The sequence below is a fragment of the Thalassophryne amazonica genome, chromosome 14 (assembly GCF_902500255.1).
Source record: "Thalassophryne amazonica chromosome 14, fThaAma1.1, whole genome shotgun sequence".
Lineage (NCBI taxonomy): Eukaryota > Metazoa > Chordata > Actinopteri > Batrachoidiformes > Batrachoididae > Thalassophryne > Thalassophryne amazonica.
Genome location: NC_047116.1, coordinates 14,517,217 through 14,537,843, shown reverse-complemented (window position 1 = coordinate 14,537,843; position 20,627 = coordinate 14,517,217). Strand labels below are relative to the sequence as shown.

The window sequence follows — 20,627 nt, the reverse complement described above, 5'->3', positions numbered from 1 at the left end:
AGCTGCACCTGGTTGTTGCACACTAGGCCACAGTTAATGAACCATATCTGATACTGTAATATTTTGCAATTAGGTTGTTGCTTTTTACTCACCATCTAGTGAGAAACTGATCAATTTATTTATACAGCACAGAGTCACAACATAAGTTGCAACAAGGCGCAATACACGAGTAATGTCTGGTTCACATCACAAGATTTTCAAATTGTCTGTAGGTTTCCAATATCTGAGAGACCACACACATGGAGATAAAAAAAGATAGCTCTAACAGTTTTGGTCGTACAGTGTGTGGTGTGCAGCCACACAGTAAAGACAACACACCACACACGAACAGATTTCACACACGAACATTCCCAGGTCAGATGGGATATCTCGCAAAATCTCTCAAGATTAAACGTGACTTCAGAGTAAACAAACATGGTGGATGAGAATGAGGAAGATGCAACAGAGATAAATTTGTGGACTATTTCTAACAGAGAAAAAAAAATGATACAAAAAGAAAAATAAAAGGCTTGTTTAAAGAAGTGGAGACAGTGCATCCACTGGACTTTCTGGAGCGCCATAACAGTCTTTTTGATTTTGAATTCTGCTCCATGCATCCGTCACCTCGCTTTCTGATTGGCTCCACACCACAATCAGCAGGCCATGTGCTCGTTTGTGGTCGGGAGACACCAAACATGCTGCGATATCGGGCCAAACCAGTCGATCATGTTGAATATCACCGATTTGCGGTCTGAGCAGTCCCGACGTCCTTTCCGAGCAGACTAGAGGGCTCTTAACACACAACGCATGGCAGGAACATTTGATAAGATTATCTTTAGCACCAATAATCGGGGTGTCCTTAAGATTGTCGGAAAGGGAAGATCGCCTAATTATCTTGCCGTGCGAACCAGGCATAAGGTTCAAACCTTACCCACCCCATGAGCAAGCACACTTGCAACAGTGATAATGAAAAACTTAGGAAGAAACCTCAAGCAGACCAGACTCAGTGGGGTGACCACATGCTTTGGCCGTACTACCAAAAACAAAGCACATGCTCCAAGACCTTGGTTTTGTAATGGATCAGGAAAAATAATTCAGTTCCTAAAACCGGGCAGCTTAAGACACACAACAATATGTGTGAGACAAACATGTCAAACATAATAGCCACATGGCAGAGAGAATGTGGTGCACAGCAGTGACAGTCCATGACTCTGGTAGCATGACTGTGTAGCAGATATTGAATGTACAGTAATAATCAGTTATAATAATTAGCGTAAGAGCTCTTCAGTGCAGGAAAGTAATGGGCAGCACAGTAGGTGTGGGAAGAGTTGAGGGATGCTGAGACTGTTAGACCAGTAGTTACGTAAGTAGATATGTTTGTCCTGGGCACAAGAGGGACGAGGGGGTTTCTGTGTGTACCAGGTCAATGTCACAGCATTCTCGGACAGAATTACTATGACTTAGTCATCATTTACCTTAATACAGCTCTGGACAGGCTGCTTTGTAGAGTGAGATTGTGTGTTACTTTCTCATCAGAGCGAATTGTTGGCTGAATTGATGTCCTGAACCAGCAGAAGCTATTCTACAGGACAGTGGAGGGGATTGTTCATCAGCAAGGCTCACTGGCTCAGTTAGAACATGTGCAGTCGCTCAGGCACTCGGGCTGCGTTTGTGTGGGCTGTGCACTCTCTTGCTCTGTCATGACTCTTATGCTGTATATTCAGACTGATGGCAAAGCGCCTCCTCGTCGTCTGCTTACAAGCACATGAAATTGGCCTCAGGGGAAGAGGAGGAGCCTGAACACTTGTCATCCTAATGACAAGTGTGATGTAATGATTTCTGTGTAAACAGATCAAAGGCAGCAATCTCAAAGTAAGGGAAAAAAAAAATAAGATTGAGATTGATCTCATTGTGGAAATTTCAAAATTAATATCACAAATGCAATCCGTTTATATATATATATATATATATATATATATATATATATATATATATATATATATATATATATATATATATATATATATATATATATATATATATATATATATATATATATATATATATATGAAGAAAGTGAGAGAGATGCTAATGGACAGTTTCGATGCCTGAACACGTGGGTCCCAGGCCTCTCTATGGGCATATTTAAAATGGATTTCATTATACATTTAACAGAATATTTACACTTGTCCATCTATACTGTTTGATCTGTGTTCAGTAGCTCAGTTTCCAAACCCATAATGTGGTGACCCACGTGACCTGGCTGGGACAAACATGGCGCCATCTTAGAGTTACTGAACAAAGCTAACGTTGTTTCCGGGGTTAATGTTTTATGAACACAGATTTTTGTGACCTGCACAGTGGTTTTCTTGATGGGTATTTGCTGGGATTTAAAAAATTGTAACCGGATTATTGCCTCAGTAACAGTGGATTGTTAGGGTTAGTATAGAGTGGAGTTAATGTCAGCTAAGCTACGATACCTGCTAGCATGTTAAGCTCACTAAAGCCCCGGTCACAACCCACCGTGCGTATTTTTTTCGCCGTACGGTTTCTGCAGATGCCACGGCCACTATGTTTTTGTGAAAATGTACGGAGGCAGTAGCAAGAGGAGGGAGGGAGTACGTTCAACGCACATCTCTAGGAGTGTAACGATAAAGAGAGTTGACAATAAAGCAGTGTGTGTGTGTGTGTGTGTGGGGTCGCTTTTCTTTTTTATGAGTGGGACCAGAGCGGCAGGTGTTTTTCGATGTCGGCGATGCATGAGCATGTCCAGTACGAGTGTTTACTTGCCTCGAAAAGTTACAACTAGTTTTGAGACTGAAGCTGTGGAGTGTCTGTGTTGCTGACGTTTGGAAATAAAGTCCAAGTTCAAGTGAGAAGCTGAGTTGTGCATGCAGGTCTGTCGGCCTCCATAGTATGTGGTGAGTGCCGTAATCCGTACTGCCTACATACGGATTTGGTTAATTCAATAGTAATTGAATGAAAATGTGCTGCTTTGAATCCGTACTGAGGCAGTACTCACAACGTGCGTCATCTGTACTGCTGGTGAATCCACAGCCTGACCGCAGCGAAAGTTCTGCATGCACTAAAACCTCTACGGCGTGTCTGCGTGCTCCTAAATTTGTACTGAGGCAGTACTTACGACGTACGGATCTCCAAATTTAGCCCACGTTTTTGCAAGTAGACTGCACGCATGTGCAAGTACGGCGGGTTGTGACCACGGCTTAACTTAAATGCCATGAAAATTTCACTTGCTTCTTTATAGTCTGTTAGGCCAATTAACAGCACAGCAAGCCATATTATTACAGATATTTGTAAGAAAATGCTGAGAAAGGAGCTAACATTAGCTGTTAGCATTGCTTTATGTGATGCTAGTGACTTCTAATGTGCAATATTATGAAACATTCTTCCACACAAAACTTGACTTTCGTATTTTGGTCATTATTTTGTTTGCTTTATTTTGCATACTTGCACTGTTGTGCTGTGACTGTCCCTGTGCTGCTGTAACATCGTGAATTTCCCTCGCGTGGGACTATTAAAGGATTATCTTATCTTAAAAGATGACTTGGTTTTCAAGACATGAAAGAATAAATCCATCATGAATCACTGCTTTAATGTGCTTTCATTGTTCTGGTCATCAGCCACAGTCTGAAAATAAACTTAAAACCTCTATATAAATACAAATAAAACTTCTTATCCATTGTGCTTAGGGCATTAATTATTCTAAGTAAACACAATACAGAATGTGAAACAATACAATGAAAAATAAAATGATCAGAACATATAAAAATCTCTTAACACTATTAGAAAACAGTGGAGAGACATGGAGAGACTGTTGTGGTTACAAGTGTGTTGTGTATGATTGACTCACCAGCCTCAGGGCCCTATTTTAATGTCACATGTGCACTACAACCAGTATAGCAGGTTAGGTCTTGCGCATGCTGGCACAGCACAAATGTCCAGGCTCGCCTGCTATTTTTGATAACAAGGGCACAGGTTACTAAGCTGGTATGTGTTGTTTGAACTATATTAATCAGCTCAATGCCTCTGATGTTGTTTAACATCTTACCCAAGCTACATTACCCTTTCTTTTTCAAGACAACTGCAAATGTCTATAGAGATCTTTTGACATTTGAGTTTGTTTGTGCTCGAGGGGTGTTTGGAGATGTGTTGGAGATGACGGCTTTCTGAGTTGAGCTGAATGCCAGTGGTGTAACGTGTGAATAGAAAAGTGCCAGTACAGTTCCGGCGGTACTGAACTTGTAGTGACACTCTCTTATCTTGGCAGTGATGCTGATATCTCTGGTTCCTCGGCCTCAAACATCCCAAGGTGCCTGGGAAGAGCTAGTGGAGTTATGAGGTCACTGGATAGAAATATTTTGTGATGCAGATATGTTTGCAGGAGAATAAAGGTCCAAGTCATTAGGGTCCTTGTTCTTCCTGTCTTACTGTATGATTGACAGACTTAGATGCTAACCAGTGTGACTGAAGGCTACAACTGAATGTCTTTGGTACCAGGTTGTTTTGATGGCTGCTTGGGTACTGCTGGAATGCCTTTGTGTCAAACCAGCACTACTTAGGGAGGCTCGGGTGAGGAGTATATGTAGCAATGTGAAGTAGCATCAGCTATGACATTTTGGACATGTGTTTTTCTCTGTGCATGATGCAGCACGCAGGTGCGTCAGTGTTGAGGACCCCAGCAGCTAGAGATAGCCAAGTGGATGCCCATCTTTCACCTAGCTGTGACACATAGATAATTACATTCGAAAGGTCATGATGGATTGGTTGTCTGCCTGGGTGGTTGACTGCCAGGACCCAGGGTGGTCTCATAGTGTGGTGAAACGCGGAATCAGTGCATACTCAAAGACTTGACTTAAGTATAATTCCTTGAGGAGCTCCAGTGTTATAGCTTATGACTGCTAAGACACTGCCGGCCAAGTGGACAATGCTGCAGCCAGCTAGGATGGGAAAGGAAAACATATTTCCATTATTTTGTACCATTTCATGCTAAATAAGCATCACAGGTGTAATTTTGTCTGCTCATGTTGCATGAAACCGAATCACTAATGTCATGCTAACTGAGCAAATGTTAGATTAATGTTACTGATGAATGTCAACTTATGCAGTAACGTTATCCGTTTGCTGTTGTACTTTGATATTTGGACTCGTGGATAACTGCAGTGAATACTGTCCTGTTTGTTAACGTTAACTTACTTCACACGACTTTCTCAAAATGTACTCAGTACATTGTGCATGCACGATTGTATGGACATGTGCTCATACAAAACAACACTTGTGTGATCAGGGGCTCAAGTTCAGCCTGTTCCAAAGCATTTTAAAGGTCATCACATCATGATCGATGTGCAGACGGGGCTGAAGGACATGATGTGAAGGTTGGGTTGGATCAGTATTTTCTGTCTCGCCGGCAGCATTAGGTTATGGATTGGCATCATTACATCATGAAACACTTTCCACTCCTTGGTGTGTTTGTAGCCATGGTTGCTGCATGAGCGTGATGCCATAGTTTGGCTGTGTCACATTTAGAGATGGGGTTCTGATGATTTTTTTTTTTTTCAGTATTAAACTGTGCATTGTCACCTCCTGTAAAATCTGTCAGATTCAGTTTTCACTTGCAGTGTGAATGTCGCATTTTATTTTCTGTCTGCTGGATGATCTGTGCTGGAAGAAAAGGCAATATGACTTAATTATGTATATTGGTTGCATGTGATCAGAAGGTATCTAAATAACATAATTTCCTTATTTCTTCTTCTTTTTCTTCATCTTTTTTATTGTCTTCATCATACTGCTATTATTATTATTATTATTATTATTTAGGTTTATTGCTGTCACAATGTAATATAACACCATGTATGAGGAGCTGATGGTCTAGTGGTTAAGCGTTGGGCTTGAGACCAGAGGATCCTCGGTTCAAATCCCAACCTGACCGGAAAAATCACTAAGGGCCCTTGGGCAAGGTCCATAATCCCCTAGTTGCTCCTGGTGTGTAGTGAGCGCCTTGCATGGCAGCACCCTGACATCGGTGTGTAAGTGTGTTTGTGTGAATGGGAGAATGTGAGGCATCATTATAAAGCACTTTGAGCATCTGATGCAGATGGAAAAATGCTATATAAATGCAGTCCATTTACCATTTATTTTATTATTATTTTCTTGAAAACATCAGTTGTACCTTTTTTAAATCATTGAAAAAAATCTATTTTTCATGCATAAAATATATATTTAAATGTTAGAAATGAATGGCTCAGTGTAACGCATAACCTGTGTATGGGTCTCAACATATTTAGGATGGTTTTTGCTTCTTTTTTTTTTTATGCCGTTGAGTTTTTTTTTTCTTCTTTTCCCCCACTCATAAGAAATGCTTTTTCTCCCTCTTCCTGCATGGGTTTGGTCCATTATAGGGTTTCCACTCTGTAAATGGCTTTAAGTGGTATTTCCAGGCAGCGAGCTGCTTTTGTGACGGCTGCACTGTAGCTGCGGCAGTGAGGAGGAATACAGGAGAGCAGCAGACAAAGCTCTCGCTCCACATTGGTTTGACCTGAGAATGAATGACCTCTCTCTTTAAATAGATGACATCATGCTGTGGGATTGCAATGCCAAAAATGCAACACTGCAAAAGCACAGCCAATCAATAAGATTCTCTGGAGTTGGCCACAGGAGCGTGGTTGAAAATGCTTTGCTGGTGAGAAGGCAAATGCTTATTGGGTGGCTTCTCTCAGCGTAAAGATATTTCAATGAATATATGGTGCATCCAGAAAGTATTCACAGCACCGCACCTTTTCCACATTTTCTTAGTTACAGCCTTATTCAAAAATCGATGAAATTTATTTTTTCCCCTCAAAATTCTACAGACCAATACCCCATAATGACAATGTTTTGTTTTGTTTTTTTTGCGATTTTTGCAAATTTATATATAAAAAAAAAAAACAAAAAACAAAAAAAACTGAGAGATTACATGTACATAAGAATTCGCAGCCTTTGCCCTGAAGCTCAAAATTAAGCTCAGGTACATCCTGTTTCCACTGATGAAACTTGAGATGTTTCCACAGCTTAATTTCAGTCCACCTGGGGTAAAGTCAGTTGAATGGACATGATTTGGAAAGGCACACACGTGTCTGCATATAAGGTCTCACAGTTGACAGTGCATGTCAGAGCACAAACCAAGCATGATGTCAAAGAAATTGTCTGTACGAGGTCTGTTAGAAAAGTATCCGACCTTTGGCCGGGGAAAAAAACTGGCATACCTGGAGCATTGGAAACCTAATCACCCTCAAAGTAGTCTCCTTGGGACTCCACACACCTCTCCCAGCAGTGTCGCCACTGTTGGAAGCATTCCAAGAAAGCCTCTTTTGAAATGGAGTTCAGCTCCGCTGTCGTTGCAGCCATAATGTCCTCTCTCGTCTCAAATCGCGTTCCTTTCAATGGCCTCTTGAGTTTGGGGAACAGCCAGAAGTCGCAAGGGGCAATATCAGGAGAGTAAGGAGCCTGTTGAACCACAGGAGTCTGGTTTTTCATCAAAAAAGTCTGAATTAAGTTCGAGGAATGTGCTGGAGCATTGTCGTGATGGAGGCGCCAATTTCCTGTGGCCCACAACTCCGGTCTCTTGTGCCGCACAGCATCACGTAGGCAACGGAGGACATCCCTGTAGTACTCCTTCGTGATTGTTTGACCCTGTGGTGCGTACTTGTGGTGTACCACACCGCAGGAGTCAAAGAAAACAGTCAGCATCACCTTAACGTTGCTGCGCACATGGTGAGCCTTCTTTGGTCTTGGTGACATGGAATGCTTCCACTGTGATGACTGGAATTTGGTTTCCGGGTCATACCCGTACACCCAGAACTCATCACCAGTGATTATGGTGTTCATGAAGTCGGCGTCACTTTTTGTGGAGTCCATCATGTCCTGTGAGACTTCAACACAAAGTTGCTTTTGCTCCGCCGTCAGCAGCTTCGGCACGAATTTTGCAGCCACTCTCTTCATGCCCAAACCTTCGGTCACAATGGAATGTGCCGAAAAAGTGCTGATGTCCACCTCTTCCGCAATTCCTCTAATAGTCACACGACGGTCCCGCATCACCACAGCGTTCACTTGGGCAATGACCTGGTCATTTCGGCATGTTGATGGCCGACTGGAGTGTGGCTCGCTCTCCACCATTGTGCGGCCATCTTTAAACCGGTTGTACCACTCCTTAATTTGTGTGACGCTCATAGCATCATCACCGAAAGCCGTCTGAATCTTCCGAATGGTTTCCACCTGGCTGTCGGCCAGTTTTTGGCAAAATTTGATGCAGTAGCTCTGCTCCAGTCGTTCCGTCATTTTCCTTGCATTAAAAATCCGCCGAGAGAACTACACACGTCCTCACACAAAGGCTGCTTGCCAGCAAATGACGTAATCGACAGGTGGGAAAAAGTTCACGCATGCGCACGAAGGTTCAAGGTTGGCTCATGCAAGCGCACGTGGTTCAAATCCATCAGGTTTTTGCAAAAAATAAAAGGTCGGATACTTTTCTAACAGACCTTGTAGATCTACTTGACTGGATTGTTTCATGGCGCAAATCTGTCAAAGGGTACAGAAACATTCCTGCTGCTTTGAAGGTCCCAATGAGCACTGTGGCCTCCATCATCCTTAAATGGAAGAAGTTCCTGATCCACCAGGACTCTTCTTAGAGCTGGCCGTGCGTCTAACCTGAGTGATTGGGGGGAGAAGGGCCTTAGTCAGGGAGGTGACCAAGAACTCTGTCACTCTGTCAGAGCTCCAGCATTCCTCTGTGGACAGAGGAGAACCTTCCAGAGGGACAACCATCTCTGCAGCAATCCACCAATCACGCCTTTATGGTAGAGTGGCTAGATGGAAGCCACTCCTTAATAAAAGGCACATGGCAGCCCAACTCGAGTTTACTAAAAGGCACCTGAAGGACTCTCAGACTGTGAGAAACAAAACTCTCTGGTCTGATGAGACAAAGATTCAACTCTCTGGTGTGAATGCCAGGCATCATGTTTGAAGGAAACCAGGCACCATCCCTACAGTGAAGCATGGTGGTGGCAGTATCATGCTGTGGGAATGTTTTTCAGCGGCAGGAACAGGGAGACTAGTCAGGATTGAGGGAAAGATGAATGCAGCAATGTACAGAGACATCCTGGATGAAAACCTGCTCTAGAGTGCTCTTGACCTCAGACTGGGGCAGCGGTTCATCTTTCAGTAAGACAGTGACCCTAAGAACACAGCCAAGATATCAAAGGAGTGGCTTCAGGACAACTCTGTGAATGTCCTTGAGTGGTCCAGCCAGAGCTCAGACCTGAATCCAATTGAACATGTCTGGTGAGATCTGAAAATAGCTGTGCACCGACGCTCCCCATCCAGCCTGATATAGGTCTAATGTATAGGACTATTTTTGCATTAAAACTTAATGATGAAAACAAAAAACATGCATTCAAATAAAGACACTAGAATAAACTGCCAACTTTTGTTTTATTACACTGACTTTGTTCTACCAGCAAGCTTTTTTTTTTCCATGTTTCATGTTGCTCAGGTTACAGCTTACAGAGAATACATTGAGAATGTAAAATACAACCCTCATTCTATGGGGTTAAAATAGTCTCATTAATATTTGTAAATGCACACAGGGTGATCTACAAATAATCATTGATTTGCAAATGTGTTCAGATATCCACAAATGCAAATTTCATATTTGTAACTTATAAATTGGTCTTTGCAAATAATGTTGTATTTGGAAATATAAAACTTAATTTGTAAAAAAAAAAAAATACATTTGTAAAACTGGAAATTGTATTTGTGAATTGAGTTTCAGCATTTGTGGATCACCAATTACATGTATTCATTGCTTTCCTCTGTGACGTAATTTTGAGACATTCTTTTTGTGAAATCCACAGATCCACAAACAAATGCCTACTGATTCACAAATACACACTCACGCACACTGGATATCCACTAGATGGCAGTGTGGTTCCATTCATTACACAGCAGTCTATTTAGATCTCTCAGAGCCATTTTACTCATTTTGACTTCCGATATGAGCTGGACGGACATGGACTACATTAGATGATGGCGACTGCTCTCCTTGTCCGTCTAGCTCATATCAGAAGTCAAAATGAGTTTACGTCACAGAGGAAAGTGTGTCATGACAGGACCTAGCGCTCCCTGCGCTACTGCCTGCACTGTTGTGATCGGCCCTTTTTATCGGCGCATTTTGCCGATCACCGATCAAACCGATTAAGGCGTGATCGGCTGATAATGATCGGTGCCCCATCGATCGGTGCACCTCTAAACATAACAAAATGTGGAAAAACTGAAGCACTGTGAATACTTTCTGGATGCACTGTACTTAAGCTGGAGTGTAATGAGGTTATTTAGAGTTTTTCCTCTTCAGTTTGATTGTATCTTTAATCTCATTTACTTTGCATCTCCATAGCAGGGATCATATGGTTCAAGAAAGGCAATTTTATGCAAGAACCTAATAAGGATTGACTTAATTGATGAAACAGTCCTCTTTTTATTACTTATTGATTTTTATTTATTTATTTTTTATATACAATCTATTAGTTCAATTTCAATTTATTTTCATTTATATAGCCCCAAATCACAACAAAGTTGCCTCAAGGTACTTCACACAAGTAAGGTCTAATCTTATCACCCCCCAGAGCAACAGTGGTAAGGAAAAACTCCCTCTGATGATTTGAGGAAGAAACCTCAAGCAGACCAGACTCAACGGGGTGACCCTCTGCTTGGGCCATGCTACCGACATAATAGACAAAACAGTTTACAAAATGAATATACAGAAAATTTTGCTGGTGTATAGGACGGGAGGGTTGCAAAAGTAGACACCACACCCATCTCTGGATGGAGCCGCACCTCAAATAGAAAACAACAGAATCAGGCATCATAAAGACAACAAATGCAGCATAATTTGTCAGCATTAAGCAACAAGAACAACAGAAGAGATACTAAGGTGATCGCCGGCCACTAGCCCTAAGCTTCACTAAAAGACCCAGAATTTAGATAAAGTTGAGGCTGCAGCCCGCTTTAGCACAGTGATATGTCTGAGTAAGGATTGGACTGACTGCTCATTACAGGGATTAAACTCCCAAAATAATGTTACATAATTTTCCCTGAGTCAAATTTAACAACATGGACTGTTGAGTCCCAATGGATTATTTTTGGAACTGTTGCTTCTGAGGAATTCTCACATCTGCCCTTTTACTTTTAAAAAAAAGTAATTTGATACATTTATGTGATAGTTATGTGTGCCATTAGTGGATGTACAAAAAAAAACATCCAAAAATTGCACATCATAAAATCACTAATAGCCTCTTTAATCTTCATCTTGGTTCACTCTGCATAACCCACTGTAACTGCAGTGCGTCATGTGATGTATGTTCAGAATCACCGGCTGCCAACTTCACCATCAAACTGATTTATACTCGTCCAGGACAAAAGGAGGCAGGGAAAGTCGTGGCTGACCCCTCTCAATCTGATCGCTCTCTCTGCTTCCCCGCTCTTCACCTGCCAAGTTACACAACGACTCACAGTGCTGCTTCTTTGTACTGAACCTACCTCGCAAAATTTGCAAAACCTGATTCTATATTTGATGAAAAGGATTGTATGTGAGTGTGGAACATGCTGCATATTGCATTACCTACAATACCTTTTTCCAGGCTAATACCATTCATGCAAAAACCTTAAATGCATTTTTTTACAGGTTCCTTTGCATTTTTTTGTTCCAGGAAACAAAGGGGTTTTATTGTAATGTGAGCCACACTGCAGTTAGAAGTAATTAAAGGACTAATTAAAGATTTATCTTACTTTTTGTTTGTCATTCCACACCTGGAGTGGAATGACACATGCACGCAAGAAATGGTGTCTAAAAATGTATGTGTGGGAGGTACACAAAAAATAAATTGAAAAGTGACCAAAAACTATACCGTAAGTCACATGGAAATGCCCTATATACAGTAGCACATATATGACTACTACTACTACTACTAATAATAATGTTCAGTGTTTTATGTAGCATTTTCCCCAGAAATTCCCAGAAAGGCCAAGATGCTCCCTCATTGAAAACAATGCTGGCGAACATGAACCGCTCCTTACGCTCTTCCTATCATCCCCATGATCGATCCGTTTAGTTTGCAGTGCTGTAAATTAGTCTTGTGCACCCACACGAAGTACAGTTTGACCACACGCACACACTCACACACAGACTTCAGTTATTATTACGTGTAATGAATAAATGACATTCTGTCAGTCTGAATGTCAGTCTGTGTGACAGTGTTATTTATTAGAGGTACTGGGTTGTTGTCTATTGAAAAGGTGCCACTTTTTAACATTTTCAACAGAAATTAGTAAAAGGAAATGATGAAGACTAGAATAACCAGTAGAGTATGTTAAGTCAAAAATGTTCTGTTTCGCATGATTCAAAACATATTTTTATTTACTGCTGAATTTTAAGCCTTGGTCTTGATCTCTACCTCCAAATTTCAACAATACGTATGTAATCAAGGCCAAGCTCAACCTTTTCAGTAAATTTTGAGCTGGTTCATTAGTTTGAGCAGAATGAGGCTGTTAAAATACAACCCAACAAGAAAACAGATGTAGCTGTAAACAACCTCCTTGGAGATACTATTATTTCAGTCTCTGTAGTAAACCATTTTCAGGTTGGCTACAGGAGAAATATGCAGGAAGAAAACAAGGTTATTTTTTTTTTCTTTATTTCTTCAGCACTCAATAGCTTTGAAATGCCCAGTGACTGTAACGTTTATACCACACAGTCTACAGTTTATACTGAAGGGGACTTTAATTATAGATACAGTTTAGTTTACTAAGGAAAGAAGATGCCATGGTTGTGTTGGTGCTGGTGGTTTGGTGTTTCACTGTAAGAACGTCCTGGATTTCAACCTTCCTCAGAATCTTTGTGGCATATTATTATTATTATTATTTTTTTTTTTCTCCATCAAGTGCTCCAGCTTTCTAACAGCTGAAACCCATGCAGGCTAGTTTTAATAGCAGGAACCAAATGAGCCCTGTAAATATGGCATTGAATGGTGTTAACCCTGTCCAGCTGTGGGTCTGCCTGACTGATGAAGGTCTCTGCTCCTCACCCACCATGTGCTGGAATAAACTTCAGCCATATACTCTATATAGAGCATATTGGACAAACCCTGCGTGACATCACCCATAGAAATCATGAGACCCCGAACAGGCCATGTGAAGCCCGTATCTGAGCATCACCACATTGGCTGCATTTACTCTGCCTACATCAAGACGAGCATATAAATGGATCAAGAAGTGGAGTTAGGATGGGTAGTGTGTGATGAGAGAAGCCTCACCATGCCCCTATCTTTGAGTCGGAACCAGCTAAGCTAACAGGCTAAACTCAGTTATATTTTTAGGGACTGTGCGGTGGTTCTCACATTGGTTTGTTTTGGTGTGGGCATTAAAAATTATGAGCCACTAATTTTCTCAGTAATCACACATTAAGGGGACCTAACGGATCAAGCTGCTGATAGCTATTGGAAATGCTAACACCATTAGCATACAACATATACAAGATGAGAATTGCACTCAGCATGAATATTGCAGCAGGGACGTAGTTAAGTGATCTGTTAGGATGTTTCATCACACAACAAGCCATATTATTCCAGGTTTTTCTCATAAACTGCTCAAAATGACATGCAACGTCCTCCACAACAGCTAGCACAGAGGTCTCAAACTGATTCCAGAAAGGACCAAGAGGGTGCAGGCTTTCTTTGCAACCACCCACTTCACCGGGTGATTTCACTAACTAATTTCATCTGCTGAAAGTGATGTTCTTCAGTGAAACCAAAACTGTTTTTTATACCAGGCTGTAAACATGTTTGTTTCTGCTCTAAAGTTGGTAAAGTCAGCATTTTAACATGGACTTAAGTGGGAACCTGCTCTTGTTTTAAGACAGCCTCAAGTGGTCAGTCAAGGATCTGCAATGTTTTTCTTCTTCTGGGTGGGCCACATCTGAGACAATCGACATATACCCCTTGGCTCCAACTCATAATGACCCTCAACATAACTGAGTGTTAATAATGCTTGTTGGACTGAATGAATATAAATATGCAGTAGGGAGATAGAGAAAATGGAAATTTGTGTGAACTAGGAATCAAACACGAGAAATGAAAGTGAGAAAGCAGGCATGAGAGCAAGACGGTAGAGTGAAATGCAGTGACGGTTATATATCACCCAGACAATGAGCGTGCACGTGAAACCAGAAACAAGTGCCCATGAAACAAGGATCAAAGCCAGTGAAGTACACAAAGAGCAATCTGTCACAATAAGAGTGCGAGGGGAATAACAACGTGGTGTCAGTTTCACTCCGAACTACATTGTAAACACTCAGTAATAGAACATGTAGGGAATACTAGAAAATAGAAACCCATAGATCAGAATACTAACACCAGAGACATGAACCTTGACTTGTTAAACTGTTAGACGTAGAGCTTGAGCTGTCAGGTTCAAAGGTCACGTAATCAATAGAAAGTTATGTTTGACTGCATACAGTTCCTCAGAATAGCCGTTGTAAATAATCTCCTGTATCTAAGCACTGAGCCCAATTTTTAACTTTGGTCCGTGACTTTGGCCAAATTTGTCACCACGGTGGTTCTTCTAGCAGTTTACTGTGTTGTGGACATTAAAATTTATGAGCTCTGTATTTTCTCAGCAATCATACATTAAGTGGATCTAACAGATGAAGCTACGGACAGCTGCTAACAGTGCTAACATCATTAGCATACAACATTAACTCTGACGAGAGTTTCACTCATTGTGTCGACTGCAACAGAGATGTCTGGTCCGTTTGGACGTTTCACTGCACAACAAGCCAGATTGTTCCAGGTGTTTGTATTAAAATATTCCAAATAAGCAGACAGAGCCTCCAAGACCAGCTGCATTGAGCAGAGTCTGAGCTAAAAGACGCTCCGCTTGTCAACTGTCATACAAAGTGACCACGCTCCCAATTATACAGCACTTTAAGGCTTAGAACATCTTAAACTAAAGTGTTAGAAAAAAAATTCACCCACGTACAGTTGTCATGGAGGGAGAAACGTTTGAAAAAGACCAAAACTGTTTTTTGCACCAGCCTGTAAACATGTCTGCTCTAAAGTTGGACATTTTAACATGGAGTCCTATGGGAAAGGGCTCTATTTTTAAGCAGGCCTCAAGTGGCCAGTCAAGGAACTGCACTTCCACGTCGATCTCACTTTTAGTGTGCTCAGGTTGCTGCTTGGTCACAACATGGGCGAGAGGTTGGATTTTGACACCCAATCATTTAATTAGCATCACAGTGGTCCCAGCATTCACCACAGCCATTGATACATTGAGGGAGCAATCGGCATGATGTCACTGAAACTATAGCGTGATGGCGCTGCACCATTGTAGCATTGCTGAGGGACAGCCATGTGCTTATGTTTGAACTCTACTGTAGTCCTTTGTTGTTTGGTTTGTTTTTATGTAAATAACTGTGTTGTGTTAAATATGTATCTTAGACGTAACTCGGGCAGCCTCGATTGACCAAACTGATAACATTTCACATGGTGTCGTTTTCTTACTTGATTACATTTTGAAAAATATGTGTACCGAATTTTCGTGAGGCTACGACAAAAAAAAAAACCAATGCGGAGGGGTTTTGAAAATTTCTAGGGGGTGCTATTTCGCCATTTCGCTGCGACCATGTGCGAGACCCCCAAAATATAGAATTTTGGATCCGACCAGACGACTTTGCAAAGTTTGGTGAGTTTTTGAGCATGGGAAAAGGCTGGAATTTGGACTTCAAAAGTGGCAATAATAATAATAATAAACAGAACAATTACAATATTACTCTGGCCCTAATAATAAAAAAAAAAAAAAAAAAAAAAAGATGCATTAATAAAAAAACAAAAACTTAATTACAAAAAAATCAAAGACTTTTATTTAGTTCATTTTTATTGACCTGTCATGGCTTACCTGCAGTACTTGAGGCACCTTCCAGGGGACTGCGGCCCACACATTTGGAAATGCATTTGATTTAGGTGATCATGCTTATTACCTTTACTTCCTTTTTCTTTCCACAGGCCGAGAGTCTGGATGGAGCCGTTTGTGTGCCGGACATCAAGCTGCATAGCAACCCGTCAGCGTTCAACGTCTACTGCAACGTGCGGCACTGTGTGCTGGACTGGCAGCAGCGAGAGGCCTCCCTGGCACTCGCCTCCCGGAGCTCGGTGCAAAGCGGTGACTCTGACAGCGAGGAGGAAGAAGAGTACCGTGAGCCGCCTGTCAAGCTGCCAAAGGTATGGGCAGTGGGAGGTGCTGGCTGCCTGGGTGTTGACTGGAACCGGCCTGCGCTTTCTGTTGGTTCTTTTCTGCAGGTCTTGCATAGCGCGCTTCAGTCAGGCTGCAGCATACTTAGTTGTAATCACATGTTTTTAATTTAACTGAGACCAAACAGCAGGAAATACCTGAGCTGATCTATATTATATTCTTCTATGTTGGTGTAATGTTTTGCACAAAACTCATTGGTTACTGACCGGTTCCTCCCACCCACTTAGCATGGTGCTACGCAGTGAAATTAGCAGCAGGAGTGTTTGTTTGCAGTGACTGCCTGAAGACTGTCTGGCTCTCGTGGCATGCCATTTGATTTGACTGAAACAGAAAGCGCTGTTTTAAAAGTTTCTCAGAGGGCACCGAGATACTTCAAATGGTACAAATTAAAACACAGGAGACCAGTGCACCTCTTTTGGCACTGCTTGCATTGTAATATAGTATACAGCTAAAATGAGTCTCTCCAACTTACATGATGTGACATACTCCCAAGAAACAAGGTTTTCTAAACAGTTTATCAGCCTCTAGTTTTTGTTGGATAATTTAAAAGTGGGTGGAGCACGGTTGATACGATGCAATTGCATTTTATCGGTGTAATGAAGAATAAAGAAGAATGGCACAACACAGCACATACACTGCGGTGCGTCTCTGTCCTCTTAGGGTGGTATCTCACTGGGCTGCGACTGTTGGTGAGTAGTTGGAGACACAAATTTGTGAGAAAATATGAGAATTAGTGACAATTTTCACTTGGAATCATACTGAACTGTATTCGCAGTTTTGTCGTGCTCCCAGGGGTCCCAGGGCAGTTCGAGCCTGTCTCACCACCGGAATGTCAGATTCTCATTTTTTTCTCCAATCAGTCACAGTTTAGTTTCATAAGCTGCCTTGACACTTGCACGAATTTGATCCTTGCACTGGCACACAATCTGGCGTACCAGAGAGTAAACTCATTGTAAACGGTGCATGAGCTGTACGTGGCTGCGTGCAAGTGCGCAAATAAAATTTTGAAATGTTCAAAATGTCTGGCACACATTTATTTTGTGAACTAGACGTGAACATTGCGCAGTCTATTCGAAGACACTGTCACTGCGAGTCAATGTGTGTCATCGCCACAGCACATCTGAATGATTATGACAAGATGTTACATCCACAATAAACATAATTTTACAGATACATTATCAAACTCATAAGAAGGGATGAAATGCAACTGTTTTACCAATCCATTACAATATATATATTACAAATAATTACCTTTGAGACTATTCCAAATGCGTTCTGCACCGCATGAAGCACACGAGAGAAGCAGCAGCTGCAGATGATTCCTCTGTGATTCCAGGAGTGATGAGAGAATGGTTTCATCAGCCAAGTTCAAAAGCAAATGCATCATCCGCTACAGAATAAATAATGTGGCATCCAGCGGGGCAAAGTGGGTTGCATTTGGCATGATGAATTGCGTGGCAGTGCAGGGATTAAATTTGTGCAAGTGTCAAGGTGCGTATAGGTCGCTAACCCCTCCCAAAGTTGTCCCACATTTCGTGCACTTTTCTGATTCATAGAAACTAAATGGTGATTCTGACCTTTTTTTTTTTTTTTTTAGGGAAAATTTGTCATGCAAATTTTTTAAACATGTTCAGAATTCCAGTGGCAGGACAGCCAGACCCTGTGAGTCACGTGAGGAAATTGAGAACCCCCGTGAGCAGTGCTTGCAATTTGTTGCCATCATTCGCAGTCCAGTGAGATACTGCCCTTAGCGACAGAGGAGCTGGAGCTGTACGGCAGGCGATGGACAAGTTCATCAAACTGCTGCTTTGTGGTCTGTTCTCACCACGATGCCCTCTTGTGATGCAGGTGCCGCGCACAAACTGCAATGCAACTTGCATTTCTGTAAGATTGCATGTTGCAAGTGGCTGCCTGTAGTGATGTAGGATACATAGGTCTTATAGCGTGATATGGGCATTTTTGGTTTTGCAGGAGAGGAATCAGTCTTGAAATACAAAAGGTTTATTTTGATGCAAAAACTATTTCTGCAGTGCATCATTACAATTTGTCTAATTTTATCTGAGTTGGATGTGTTTGCTGTGCATCACTTTATAGGCTACATTATGAATAGTCACAGATGGATGGGTTTAAATTGGTCTTCATTCCACTGAGAATGAGGATTTGTTATGTTCATTTTATCCTTTTTGTACAGATTAAATGGACTACTGAAGATGTGATGCCACAGTGGGAATCAACTTTAATGCTTCGTTAATACTAGCAGCTAACAAGCTTCGTATGTTGCTGTTCGTAATGTCCCTGTCATATTATTTTCGTCCCTCCCTGTGTCCCTGTCCCAGCACACAGGTAATCCTGTTGTACTTGCCTCTCTTAAAATATTGTATCAATTTTGACTTCGCTTTAAATGTGTTTCTGCTTCTGCTCTTGGCCCATTATGGAATAATCACCGCTTTCCTCCCTCCTTCTTAGACACTGCATTTCATCTATGCAGTAAGAAGGGCATTAAATGTTTCTGTGATCTTTTTGGGGATAATATCTTAAAGAATTTTACTGATATGTCTTCCTTATATGGTTTGCCCTCATATCATTTTTTTATTTTTTCAAATTAGACATTGTGCCTCTGCAGGGGTGGTGGCCAAGTGGTTAATGCACTTGGTTTCAGTGTGAAAGGTTCCCGGATCAAATCCCACCCCTGCCACATTTCTCCATGTAATGGGGAGTTGCGTCAGGAAGGACATTCGGTGTAAAACGTGCCAATTCAACATGCAGATACACCTTGGATTTGCTGTGGTGACCCAGAGTGCAAACAAGGGAGCAGCCGAAGGGACTTACTTAGACATTGTGCATCTACTACTTTTCTGGAGTTCCCCACTCAGCCTCCTAAACATCCTTGGGAGGACCTCTTTGACCTTCTGCCCCATAAGAAATCGCTCATATCTCAGATATAATTTGTTCTTTCAGTGGACAATCATCCAGTCAAAAAAACTATCTCTAATTGGGAACTCAAGTTGGGTATGGTGTTTGGGGATGGTTTCTGAGATAAGACTGCTGATAGAATGTATGTGTCATCATCTTGTGCAAGACTTTCCGTAATTCACTTTAAAGTAGGACACAGGCTGCACTTATCAAAGTCCAAAGTTTCCCAGATTTATCCCAGTGTTTCTGATCTGTGTGATAGGTGTAACTCCTCTCCCTGTAATTTAAGTCATGTTTTTTCTTTGCTCCAAACTTCAGCCATATTGGATTTCATATTTTGACATTATCTCTCACGTACTTGGCGTCAGTCTTGTCTGCTGGTTTTTGGAGTTCCTGGAGTCCCCGCTGTGTCTCTTACTGGGGGTGTGATGGTCTAGTGGTTAAGGTGTTGGGCTTGAGACCAGAAGATCCTTGGTTCAAATCCCCGCCTGACTCAAAAATCACTAAGGGCCCTTGGGCAAGGTCTTCAATCCCCTATTGCTCCCTGTGTGTAGTGAGTGCCTTGTATGGCAGCACCCTGACATCGGGGTGAATGTGACGCATGATTGTAAAGTGCTTTGAGCGTCTGATGCAGATGGAAAAGCGCTATATAAATGCAGTCCATTTACCATTTGCTAACTTGCAGGTGGATGTAATTACCTTTTCCTCATTGCTATCACATCACAGAATATTATTATCCTGGAAAGCTCCACATCCCCCATATATTTCTTTATGGTTGAAAGATCTCATGATCTTAAAACTTGAAAAAAAAAAAGTCAAGTTTAATTAAATGGTTGCCACACTCTCACACACTCAAACTCAGAGTGGAGTTTAACGAGGTCTGTTAGAAAAGTATCGGACCTTTTTATTTTTTGCAAAAACCTGATGGATTTGAATCATGTGTGCTTGCATGAGCAAACCTTGAACCTTCGTGCACATGCGTGAACTTTTTCACGCCTGTCGATTGCATCATTTTCTGGTAAGCAGCCTTTGTGTGAGACGTGTGTAGTGCGCTCAGTGGATTTTCAATCAATTCAATCAATTCATTTCAATTTCGGTGACGATGTTATGGGCATCACACAGATTAAGGAGCAGTACAACCGGTTTAAAGACGTCCGCATAACGGTGGAGAGCGAGCCACGCTCCGGTCGGTCATCAACATGCTGAAATGACCAGATCATTTCCAAAGTGAACGCTGTAGTGATGCGGGACCGTCATGTGACTATCCGAGAAATTGTGGAAGAGGTGGACATCAGCACTTTTTCGGTACATTCCACTGTGACAGAATATTTGGCCATGAAAAGAGTGGTGGTGAAATTCATGCTGCTGCTAACGGCGGAACA

The 20,627-nt window shown here is 41.7% G+C and overlaps 1 protein-coding gene across 2 annotated transcripts in view; it reads left to right on the top strand.

The window, feature by feature from the left end:
* Nucleotides 1-20,627, top strand: part of mycbp2 (MYC binding protein 2) — a 172,343-nt gene that overhangs the window by 11,944 nt on the left and 139,772 nt on the right. For both annotated transcript variants that reach the window (XM_034187206.1, XM_034187207.1), the window contains exon 3: nucleotides 16,086-16,301. In XM_034187206.1, the coding sequence (XP_034043097.1) occupies nucleotides 16,086-16,301 (216 nt within the window). The remainder of the gene's footprint in view (nucleotides 1-16,085; nucleotides 16,302-20,627) is intronic.